This window comes from Brachionichthys hirsutus, chromosome 12, assembly GCF_040956055.1.
Source record: "Brachionichthys hirsutus isolate HB-005 chromosome 12, CSIRO-AGI_Bhir_v1, whole genome shotgun sequence".
Lineage (NCBI taxonomy): Eukaryota > Metazoa > Chordata > Actinopteri > Lophiiformes > Brachionichthyidae > Brachionichthys > Brachionichthys hirsutus.
In genome coordinates this window covers 9,101,845-9,114,090 of record NC_090908.1, presented here as the reverse complement: position 1 = coordinate 9,114,090, position 12,246 = coordinate 9,101,845, and the positions used below count along the sequence as shown (strand labels likewise).

Below are 12,246 nucleotides of genomic sequence, written 5' to 3'. Positions count from 1 at the left end.
CCCATTATTCATACGGTTTGAATAAAAAATATGCCTGTCAGTCTAATTGATCTCATTTTGTGCTCCCCTTTAACCTGAACCTGCTTCACAGGTGCATCAAGCCCAATGACAAGAAGGCGTCCCATATCTTCACGGAATCTCTGGTCCGCCATCAGGTGCGTTACCTGGGACTGATGGAGAATGTCCGCGTGAGGAGAGCGGGCTACGCCTTCCGGCAGCCCTACGAGCCTTGCCTGGAACGCTACAAAATGCTCTGCAAGCGGACCTGGCCCCACTGGGAAGGGCCTGCCAGGTAATGTTTGTGCTTACGCTGAAGCGTCGGCTAATTGCGGGGCTGCTGAGGGGAGCAGACGAGGGATTTTATTCCACTGGAAGGCTGCCAAAACCAATCCCACCGAGGCTTTTTTTCTTTTGTGAGAGTGTGGAAAATGAGAAACACTCTCAGGTGTCTTTAACTAAAGCACTGAAGCTCAAACTATTCCCAGCGGAGCGACTGCGGCCGGCGCTAATAGACTGTAGTTGGAGTGGTCAGCTCCCTGGTGTGATTGTGTAGAGCTGTGTGACTGGGAAGGAGGTTATTGCTGGAAAAATGACTTTCCCTAGAAAAAATAAAGGTTGAAAATGGGGCAAAATAATTAGATGAGAAAAAAATGTACAGCTTGGTCAAACAAATGTAAACACTTATGTTTATGTGAATATATAAATACATCTATTTTAATATTACTTGTTGCTTACCGTGTTGGTGTAATGCAACCTAATTTTATGCAATTCCACCCTCGACATGAAACTCCTGAATGTCTTCTCAGAAATTAGCAGCAACCATGTCACACGCTACTCTCAGCAGAAACGAACCGCAGCGTGTCGGGGCGTCTCGTCCTTATCGGTCTTCTCTGCTGCTCAACAGTCAAACTTTGTGTTTCGTCCTCTGCGCTGGCAAAAGCACCGATTCCTATCTGCTCTACCACACATTAGTATCTTTGCAGGCCTCCTGCCATTGCTGTGTGCACTTTCCTTCAACTTTGTCTCGACCTTTTCCTTTGAATCATTGCTGTTCTCTTCCAGCTTCTCTCCTGTGTCCAATTTGCTCAAAGTGCTTTTGTACAGTTGCTTCTCTGTAGTTTGTGACCACGTTAAGCGGCGAGCTTTGGATGACTTACGTGACCCTTCCTGCTTCCCACAGGGACGGGGTGAAGGTAATGATGGGTGATCTACAGATCCCTACCGAGGAATACGCATACGGACGCTCCAAGATCTTCATCAGGAACCCCAGAACTGTAGGAAACACAGATAAAGCAGCTCCACATCCCAGAATTCTCTGCTGTGTACTGTAGTAGATCACGCTGTGCTGGAATGTCTGAATATGTGCTCAGCAGCCCAGATTTCTCACAGTAAGATGTTTGTTAAGCAGGATGGGCTGCATTTAGACCCCCCCCCCCCCAAAAAAAACAAAAAAAACTTCAGCAATTAGCATGCAACCACCACACTGAAAACACATGGTTTCACTTAGCTGTCCCATCTAACATGGGAAACGACCTCCTTTACTCTTTCAGGTTAGCAACTGCTGAAGCTTGCAGAGTTTGAGTGAACAGAAATAGCAGGATCTCATACTGGGAGAATATTTTTTATTAATTCTTTAATTGCTTTTTTTTTCCATCTCACCAATTAATCTCCCATAGCTGTGAAATCACATCGTGAAGTCTGGTTGAACGGACTTGAATCCGTGTTTCCAGACTTTCATTTGGCTGCTCAACCATTGCAGCCACTGCTCATGCATTTTGTTAACACTGATCTTCATTCACAGACGATGCAGGTAAAACCTGTTAAGATACTCCACCTACAGATACTTTCCTCCAAAGTTTCCGTGTACCCGTCTCTTTCACATTAATAAAGTAGCTTTCCTTACGATCTCTTTGCTCCGCTACGGATGTTTATATTACAATGCCTGTGCAGTAAGTGTTGTTTTGTTTCAAGCAGTTTATTCTCTCCACTTTCCCCTCCAGCTCTTCTTCCTGGAGGAGAGGAGAAGGAAATGCCTGCAAGACCTGGCCACACTCATTCAGAAGATCTACCGCGGCTGGAAGTGCCGCAGACAGTTCTTGTTGATGAAGAAGAGCCAGATAGTGGTGGCAGCATGGTGCCGCCGATACGCTGTGAGGACATGCACTGAAAGCCGCACAACAGACCACGATGAAGACATCGGCAGTGACGCGTTGAGTGTGGTTCAAGTCTCGTCTTTGCCTTTCCTGTCTTTCAGCAACAAAAGAAGTACAAGAAGATTAAGAGCGCCACCACCGTGGTGCAGTCCTACACCAGAGGATGGCAGGTTTGTCTTTTTTTGTTTGTTTTTTTACAAATCTGTTTGCAATTGTTGTAGCAGGAAATGAGAAGCAATGCGATATTCACCGTTTGTCATGTGGCCACCAGGCCCGCAAACTTCTGAGAGAGCTGAAGTATCAAAAGAGATGCAAGGAAGCGGTGACCACCATTTCAGCCTTCTGGCACGGCACCCAGGTAACTGGAATACAAAGCAATGAGCATCGGAGTGAGATGTTTGATGCAGGCTTCATATTCATTTCAAAGAGGGGGGGACGGACGACAACTCTTGAAATCTTGACGGGGTTGAAAGTTCCTGCCAAACGACCAAATGAAGTTCTTCAACCAAGCTATCCTTCATTTCCACTGGTTGCCTTTTACTCCTGCTTCTTTTGCTGATCACACGACTGCCACTTTCCCCCCCCCCACCCCCTTCTCTTTCACTATCCCTATCTCGTTTCTTCTCCTCCTCCTCCTCACATCCTCAACCTGCCTTTACGTAACGCCCACCGCGTCCCGCCAGGCTCGGATGGAGCTGAGACGCCTAAAACAAGAAGTGCGGAATAAACATGCCGTGACGGTAATTTGGGCATACTGGCAGGGAACCAAGGTATTTCAACCCCCAGCCCATAGCGTGTCTCTGTCCCGGCTGTCTTGTCATCCGTGTTGACCATGTCCCGTCCCCTCACATTCCCACTATGATGCTGTCTGATAGAAATATGCAAATGACCCTATCATAGAGTAGCAGCCCCTCCGAATAAACCTAAATTCCAGTCCTGCCCGTTACCCGTCTCCCTTATTAATGTGCTCCATCCTTGTTTGTTCCTTCTATTGTTTTGTTGCTGTCACATCGGATTGTTGCACCCTTGTAACCTGACCCTGCTTCACAGGTGCATCAAGCCCAGTGAAAAGAAGGCTGTTTTTGAACATTTGATTTCACTCATGGCTATAGAGATATGAAACCAGAGTTCTACAAAAAAAAAAAGAGCCGCTAGGATATTTCTACGCAGCTCAAGTTTTAAATAATTGCCCTTGGTTTTGGTTTTGCTATCCGACGCAGTGTTTCAAATTCTTCGCCTCCTCTCCTGTAGTCTCATTAGTTCAACCACGCAGATCATTTTCACTGTGCCATCTGCTCGGGCTCATGCTGAGAGGAATATGTGTAGCATAATGACGGCAACATCAAAACACCAGGAACTTCTTAATAAATAAATGTGGAAACATTGCAGGCTGATGGCACCTGTGGTGCTCTGTTGAAACGCCACAGTGGCTGTGTATCATAAGCATCACGGGGCCAGACGTTGGCGTCTTCGACGTGCCAGTCTCCTGCCAGACGTACCTGCGTTCATCTTGGGAGATGTGTTTTAGTTATTAGCAATCAATCTCTTATCTCCACGGTCTGGCAGCCCGCTGATAACTGTCCGTTATGGCTCATTTTACGCACCATTAAAGATTACTCCAGGAGCGAACTTTGTCCTCGGCGGACGTGAGTGCTTCTTATTTGCCAGCATCTTTATTAGGGTCTAGGTAATTTAGTAATTATCCGCACGTTCGCAGTTGCAGAACTGGAGCGCCCACTTAAGGCTGCCCACATGTCACACCCTTTGTCCCATTTCCTCGAGTCTTTTTGTTGTCCTCACAATACTGATTCCACACCTACTAAGTACCGGCACCTCTCCTGGGACAATTAAGATTAACCTCCTTCGCAACTGACCCCCCCCGCTTTTGATCAGGCCCGGCGAGAGCTGCGTCAGCTGAAGGAGGCGGCGAGGAATAAGCGTGCCGTATCGGTCATTTGGGCCGGCTGGCAGGGCACCAAGGTATTTGGGAAGCGTGTTGACTATGTGTTGTCTCCATCACCCCGCCGAACCCCTCCTACTTATAACCCCCCCCCCCCCCTAAAAAAAAGACCCTCAACATAACAATTGGTATGCTCAAGCCGTTACCGGCATTTCTTTAATAAGGTAGGCAACATCCTTGCAGTGGATGGCGAGGTGAGGTTTCACTAACACATTTGACGCTTTTTTTCTGCTCAAGGTTTTGCTTCTTCACTCCAAGTGAAGGTTTTGCGTTGCTAACCTAAAAATGCCTGGAAGCTACAAACACCCCTCAGATCAGGTGTTTGGTTGTGTTTTTACCTTCCGCCTCCCCAGAGCATGCCGCCTGCTGTTTGCATGACTACATCTTGTGCATATTTTCTCTTTTGTATTGCAGCTCTATTTGTCTTGTTGCAGCTGAAACTGCTCAGATCTCTTCAGGCAAGCGGCCATATTTTGTGACTTTTTGCCCCTCGCCTGCCAACTAAAAAACAACAACAACCTCCTCATCTGTTTCTCTTGCAGAAGTTTTATTAATATATTTTCAAATGTCAAACAGTGTGCCATAATTACAGTTGGAACAGCAGAGCTGTACGTTTAGCCTTGCAATGGTCGCAGACGGCTGCTGTACAGTGAATGTGTGTGGGTCGGACCTCGGGGCAGAAAAATGTCTCCCTCTTCATCTTCTCTTTCTTTATTTGTCCTCACACTCCGTCTTTTCCCGCCCTTCCCTTGAACAGGCTCGCAGGGAGCTGAGGAGACTGAAGGAAGGGGCCAGGCGCAAGCATGCTGTTGCTGTAATTTGGGCCTACTGGCAGGGACTCAAGGTACCTACGGGCCCACGGCGCAGCCATCCCCAAGCGAGTCACCTGCTCACCACCCTCTGACCCTCCTCATCCTCCACAACCGTCTCCTTTTTGTTCATCCCTGCAGGAAGCCAGCGTCTAACCCAGTGTTTTACTGCATGATTGTGTTATATTAATGCAATGCAATGACAAAATATTACATCTCGATAGGTGCGATATTTGATACCAGTAAATGGGGAGGTCCTTCAAATTGTCCTGATATAATTCTTCTACTGCAGTAGCTTGTTAATAGGACAGAGTTGTCTGTAGGCAGAACTAATCGACTGAAACGTTGCCATCCAAGCTGTCTAACGAGGATCTAAAGTTGTTTGAAACAACTCCCGAATACTCTCAACAATCGGAGTCGGCACCGTGTCTTGGGCGATGTAGCCGGTGATGGCGTTCGGATATCTTGTCCATCTGTCGCTTTTCTTTTCATGACTCCAGAAGCTTTTCATATTCGGAGCAGCGGTTCTTTCACAGATGGTGAAAATGGTCTTTAACGACCGGTGTGTTTGTAGTTTGCCTCAGCGGCCACCTTTCCGAGTGCAGACTTGCCACCGTGCGTGATACACGTCTCGTGACGTAGATGGTGGTGTCGGTTGTGGTTCCTAAAAACCTTCAGCTATTTCTGGAGCACATACCTTACATAAACTCCATGCACACTTACACTAGTTTATCCAGGAAATTACATTTCATTTGAGGCGTTTAGCAGCGAAACAATGAAAGCAGGTCACGAGTTTCAAAGTTCCCCGCTGCGCTGCCTACCCAACTGTAATTATTTTTTGAAGAAGGTAATTGAAAGTTTTAATGTAGCAAACTAATTCTTGTGTGATTCCACAGTTTAATTTTGGATAATTATAGCAGGGTGCTTTGTGTTAGTTCGTGCGTTCTCTCTGTTCTTCCCGACACGCGACTAACCCCTCATGATGCCGTTCTGTTTTGTCTGCTCAACTACGTGTCACTAACTCTCTCACTTCAGGTGTCTCGGGTTTTCGTGCGCCCTAATTTTTGGGCCATTCCATGTTGTGCAACTGTCCAGTTCCAGATAATGTAATTGTCGTTGCGCTGGCCATTTGTTGCCATGTTAATCTTTTCATCATGATAATTGAGCCGTTCTTGCACGCCCGTGCACCTGTTCACTCATTTACGCAATTGAGGTCAGGATGAAGGTCGTTTGTCATAACCATCATTGACTTTCCAGTAAATAAGTCCATTCCCGTTTAAATTAATCCCGGCAGCTTTGCCGTTCACTTTGTGTGTCGCAGATGTTCAGTGTTTGTGGCTAACCCATTGTATTTTACCCCAGTGCTGTCTAACAATCATTTTCTTCCCTACGATAATGTACGCAGATGCATAATTTATGGATTGTTTATTGTTTACTTGTTTGCTGTAAAAGGTACGCAGGGAGTACAGAAAATTCTTCAGGGCAAACGCTGGCAAGAAGATCTACGACTTCACCATCCAGAGAATTGTAAGTCAACACTTCACTCGAATCAAGGCGTAAAAAGTCTTCTTCCTGTGTGAAGGAGATTATCGGCTTCTTATTTGTCAGAAAGACATTCAGTCTGCAATCCTTTCCTTGTGTGTGTCTTTCCAGATGCAGAAATATTTCCTGAATCTGAAGAGCAACATGCCCCCCATGTCACCCGTAGACAATAAGTGGCCCAACAGGCCTTACCGCTTCCTGGATGGAGTCCATAAAGAGCTGCGAAGAATCTTCCATCACTGGAGGGTTGGTCACTTTCAGCCAGAGGCCCTCACTGATGTCTGTTCCCGTCATTGTTGTTATACTAATAATTACTGGCCATCAAATTTAAAGCCTTTACTAAATGTTACAAATTTGTTCTACTCAAACGAGGGTCTGAAACTGGGCAGCCAGAATTACGAACCGCTGAGACTGCAAGCTCAATAAATATTGATAAAACATTACAGAGAATATTAGTTGTGCATCCAAAGATCCATAGTGCAGAAAACGGTTGGGAAAAATGGCAAGTACAAGATATTAAAAGCGTGTATTGTGTGTTTGTACGCTCAGTGCAAGAAATACAGGAACCAGTTTACAGAGGAGAGGAAGACTGTTTATGAGGAGAAGCTGGAGGCCAGTAAGATCTTTAAGGACAAAAAGGCTCTTTACCCAAGCAGGTAATGTGTAAAATCCAAATTTAGCAAAAGATTAGCAAATCTTTCATTTCAAGTGTTGGAGCTCTGATGCGACTCGTCCGATTCTGTTCTGTCTCAGCGTGAACCAGCCCTTCAAAGGAGACTACCTGGAAATTAGCAAAAACCCCAAATATCAAAAGCTCAACAGCGCCATGGACGAGAAGGTCCTGCTGGCCGATGTGGTCAACAAGATCAACAGGGCCAACGGCAAGGTAAGAAAGGTTGTTCACACGTCAGGATTTTCAATTCCCTCCGCTTGATGTGTGAGTTGACATCCAAGCCGTGAGCTCTGGTTACTCGGCGGTGAACTGTCGTTTGACCTTCTGGGGGCTTTTCTACACCGGCTTACTGGAGCCCAAATCTATCGACCAGGTTTTTTTTTTCCACCCAGCTGTGCAGCAGCCCCATTTATTTATTTTTAAATCTCAACAGTCATTATTTCAGACATGTCTGCTCAGGTTTATCCTGTTTTGTTGTTATACAGACCTAATATTCAAAGCTTACATAAAAAAATGCACAACTACTACTGATGTACATACTGTATACTCGTGTTGTTTTGTCCTGCCCATGATCATACATTACTTTAAAAAAAAAAATGTAAGTACTCTTTCTCTCGCTCTTTCAAAAGAATTATAGAAAAGAAAAAAAACTCCTGAATTTGATCTAAATGTATTTCCTTGCCCATCTTTTGATTGATATCTAAAATCCATCCAGCAGTTTTTGCAAATTCTGCTACCAAACCAACTAATTATGACATAAAAATGTTAGACAGCATTCCAAATGCAGGCATCAGGATGAACCCGTTTCTGCTCCGGTTTCCAGGGCACCGCTCGAATCTTCCTGCTGACCAAGAAGAGCGTCGTCCTGGCAGACCAAAAGACGGGCCAGGTGAAGACCAGCGTTCCTCTGCTGGACCTGGACAGTGTGTCGGTGAGCACCCAGGCCGACGGCTTCTTTGCCCTCAGACTCAAAGAGGTAAGGGAGACCTGTTGTCGTGAGAAGAGCTTTATGATGAGTAGTCTTAGGGTTGCTCTCGTCTGGGGGAGTTTTTATTCACATTTATTACGGACAGAAGTCTAAATGATTCTCATTTAACCCTCAGGTGAGATAATTATGCTGTTAAAAGGCATTCAGTTTTCCGAATAAAAATAGCATCTAAAAGTCAATGGATGCTGATCTAAAACGTTCCGTAATATTCCAGGAGCCTGCAAGTCATACGCTCAGCATCGAGTAACTGAAGAGGATTTACCCTCATTGACTAAATGAAAATTGTGCTGTTGGTTCAAAGGCTGGTGGGAGATCCCAGACCAGAGGAGGTGCTCATTAAAAACGGTTTCAAAGAGGTTTCCTTAATGAATATTAAAGATTTATTATTGAATATAAGTGAGGAATGCTTGCAAATAAATATTTCACAAAATCATGCCTGCAGATGCAAACACAAAATGACAAGCAAAAGCCGTGAACATTAAATTCTGACCTCAGGGGACTCGAGGATGCAACATTTTCATTTTGGTGTTTTTACTTCAGGGCTCGGCTTCAGCCATCAAAGGAGACTTCTTACTCAGCAGTGAGCATCTAATCGAGATCATCACCAAGCTCCACCGCACTGGAGCCGTGGCTGCCGACAGGGAGCAACTGAACATTGACATCTCAGATGAGTAAGAGCGAATGGAGAGTCCGATCCGGTCACTCTGGTCCTTCGTCATCCAGCTGGATAGTGTTGATTGAATTTGTTTTTTGTGTGTGTTACAGGTTCCTGGTGCAGTTCAAGCAGGACAAAGTGTGTGTCAAATTCATCCAGGGAGTCTCTAAGAATGGCAACAGTGCATCCTGCAAGCGCAAGAACAACCGCCTGCTGGAGGTGTTGGTGCCGTCGTCGGCATAGTGCAGCTCCCTTTCCCGGTTGCCCAGTCAATTTTAACAGCAAACCCAACTTCTTGTCTGAAGAACCATCACCTCATTGCCCTTCCTGCGCCCCCTCCCCCCCCCCCCCAAAAAAACGAGTGCAAAAAAGATTGGCTTGTTGTGTTTCTCTCTTTTGGTCTCTAATGGAACTTCCTATGGCAGCACTATAGCTTGTAACCACATGCCACTTTTTGGGGGCAAAGAAAGCCCTTATCTGGGTTGCATGCCACAGAAATCTGGTGTCCTGTTTCACTGGTGTTTTTTCTTTAATCTGGTCTGTAAGAGTTTGAAGAGGGGGAGAAAAAAAAGCAGTGGAGGAGCACAAGAGACTTTTCTATTCCGTTCGGGGCATTGCTCAATGATTGTTCTGGCTTGTTCTGCGTCAAGTTAGTCTTCAGAGAAAGTGTTAAAATAATCGAGTGACGTGCTCCTGCCTCAAATGGCCTCGATTCATCTGTTTCTAAGTGGCCCTGGCTTGGATTTGAAAGGATCGGGGAACTTTTGGGCTGGGCTCGTCCTTTAGATTTCTCTGATGAACTTAAATACTGCACTTGTTTTCACTTGCCTGCAACCAAATGAGGATGACCTGAAAATGGCTTTGATTGTATGTTGTATTTTTAATACATATATTTTTTTCTCTGAAAAAAGTGATCAGCTGGGACGATAAATGTATTTTACAACGTAACCGGTATCCTTTGTGCCAATGAAGAGGATGACTTGTCAAATCCGAGCATTGATGTCATCACCAAGCATTTGTCCAACCTATGACGGCAGTTAACACGCGATCACCTTCCTCTTCCTCTCCAAGCGCAGTGTAATTCGTTTTCTTCCGGCAAGACTTTTATTTATATCTAAAAATAATGAGCCTAAAATTGAATCCTTGTCTGTTTGAGGGACTTGCTAAAAAAAAAAAGGAAATTGACCAATTCAGGATGGCGTTTCCAGTGGAATAATTCCTCCCCTGCCTTTCACAGTGTCTTCACCAGCTCAAGAGAAACCCTTAAATATTGATTTTCCGTGTGCAATAAATTAAACTTTGCTGACTGTCTACTCGCCAATGATCGCGTCACTGTACCATAAGGCTCTATAGGCTTCAGCCCTGGCATGGACAAAGGGGTTTCTGTTGTAATCTGATTTTACTTGCTGTGTTTGTGAAGTAGCTGCTTCTCTCCAGTACAGCTGGGCTTATTGTAGTGCTTTATTTACTCTGACTTGATCTGTATTTTCAAGAGGGCAATACCAAATATCATGCAGAGATGACTGTCAATTCTGAAGTCAACTCTAACTTTTACAGCTTATTTGTTTTCTCACATACAAATTGGGGTACACACATGACAGATTAGATTTTTCAGTGCTCTATTTTCATGCATAATCTATTTGGACGTACTTCTAGTAAAGATCCTGTAGGTAATTTTCTGCCGGATGGTGGCTGGTGACTTTAAGGGGATTTAACACAGCCGAGGTTGGCATTGCTGCCGTCTGAAATCCAGGGTACCTTGTTTTGCAAGTTGTCTTTGAACTATGTAGTATTTGTTTATGTCCGATGTGACATGGGGAATAATTAAGATGAATGGTTTGGATGTTTTCTCTTCCGTGGAAGCACAATTTTTCCGTATTTGAACAATAGCTAAATTATCTTCATCCGTGTGTGCCTGATGTTAACCTAACCTGAGAGGAGATGGAAATGTTTCAGTAGAACTCAGTGTAATATTTTTTTTAATTAAATAAAATCAGTAATAAAGTGTTTGTTCTGGCATTCTGTGGGATGTGTTTTAATGCTTCTGTTACATTAATTACAGCATTGCTGCACCAGCAATCCAGAAAACTTGCTTTCATATAGATCCAGTTTGTTAACATATTCCTGTGAGAGGATGTCGGTATTAACAGGAGACTGTCCAGTTTCTGAAAAGCCTAATTGGGCTTAGCAGCTCTGAGGTTGGGCAGCCAGAGTCAAACAGCTGGCCAGATGTTTTCCATCACCTCCGGGGAGAGTTGTCCTAGGGTTAAACTCCGCGGCTTGGGGTGAGTTGCCGGCTGCAGGTCCCGAGGGAGCAGCGCTCAGATTGTGGACCAAGTGGTAAAAATAGTATACCATTTTGGGCTACCCAGTACCCGGTTCCCACCATTCTGCAGGCTGGGAAAGGAAGGAGGAGCCTCAACCTCTCAGTGGAAAACCAACCCTCACTGGGAGTGCATAGGAATTGTTAAATGTAAAATCCCTTCTCCTGCAAAAGCTGTAGAAAATCAGCCCAACAATGTGGCTTGTGGAAATAAATGGTAATGTGAAGTAAACTAATGCAATCTGGCACTGGTCACAAGAAGCGTGTGTGTGTAACCCATCTCACACTGTCTGGGTTAATTAGAATTTCGAAACATGGTCCTTTTGGTCTGTGATCAGACAGTCTTTAGCGGGCTCTATTGGATGCCAGCGGTATTACAAGATAAAAAGACATAACCCCAGAGGAGCAACAACTGTAGTCATTTTACTGATCCAAATCAACCGAATAGCATTGAAAAAATATTATTTGAAATTTGGAACGTCATGAAAATTAATTAAAAGGTCCGTTTCTTAAGGGTTATGTCAATATATAGCCGACTTCCGTCCTACATTTGAGAATAAATGAAGAAAAGAGCGTACACTAAACCATTTCCAAAATGCATTGTTCAGTTTCCATGCAGAATGTTGCTGTGGCTTATATTGACCAGACAAGAATAGTTTGCAAACAACTGGATGGCCTGGAGAATTGGGATTTCCTATCCAATCTGAGCTGCAGAGAACTCAATGCTGCTGGCAATAAATACATTAGAAAATACACGTAATTTGTATAAGTGTACTGCAAAGTATGTAATTCACTTTTTAAAATAAATATCTCATCAGTTATTTAATTATTTCAAGGATTTTTTTTTTCTTGCTGATGGTGCAGACTGATGTGTTGGAATCTAATAGGACCATTTCTTCAAGATGCTAAAATGGAACTGTAATATTCCATAGGAAAGGGTGGAGTGCAATTAAATGTTAATCAAGATGATTCCAAAGTGCCAGCTGCCTCCATCACTAGGAGTAATACTAGACTGAATACACACCACGCTAACACACAGTGTCACATCACGCAAACACTATTAAAAGGAAAATGAAGCTCATTCCAGCTTAATGATTGTGTGTGTATTATGATGTGTGTCCTACACCAGTTGCCGTACTTGCC

General features: G+C 44.4%; 1 protein-coding gene across 1 annotated transcript in view; it reads left to right on the top strand.

Moving 5' to 3' along the window:
• myo1b (myosin IB) overlaps positions 1-9,101 on the top strand; it is a 41,161-nt gene extending 32,060 nt beyond the window's left edge. The window contains exons 18-32 of the mRNA XM_068746777.1: positions 92-292; positions 1,181-1,274; positions 2,001-2,150; positions 2,255-2,323; positions 2,425-2,511; positions 2,837-2,923; positions 4,047-4,133; positions 4,871-4,957; positions 6,375-6,449; positions 6,576-6,710; positions 7,014-7,120; positions 7,218-7,350; positions 7,961-8,113; positions 8,666-8,796; positions 8,891-9,101. Of these exons, the coding sequence (XP_068602878.1) occupies positions 92-292; positions 1,181-1,274; positions 2,001-2,150; positions 2,255-2,323; positions 2,425-2,511; positions 2,837-2,923; positions 4,047-4,133; positions 4,871-4,957; positions 6,375-6,449; positions 6,576-6,710; positions 7,014-7,120; positions 7,218-7,350; positions 7,961-8,113; positions 8,666-8,796; positions 8,891-9,023 (1,729 nt within the window). The 3' untranslated portion in view covers positions 9,024-9,101. The remainder of the gene's footprint in view (positions 1-91; positions 293-1,180; positions 1,275-2,000; positions 2,151-2,254; positions 2,324-2,424; positions 2,512-2,836; positions 2,924-4,046; positions 4,134-4,870; positions 4,958-6,374; positions 6,450-6,575; positions 6,711-7,013; positions 7,121-7,217; positions 7,351-7,960; positions 8,114-8,665; positions 8,797-8,890) is intronic.
• The last annotated feature ends 3,145 nt before the right edge of the window (positions 9,102-12,246 follow it).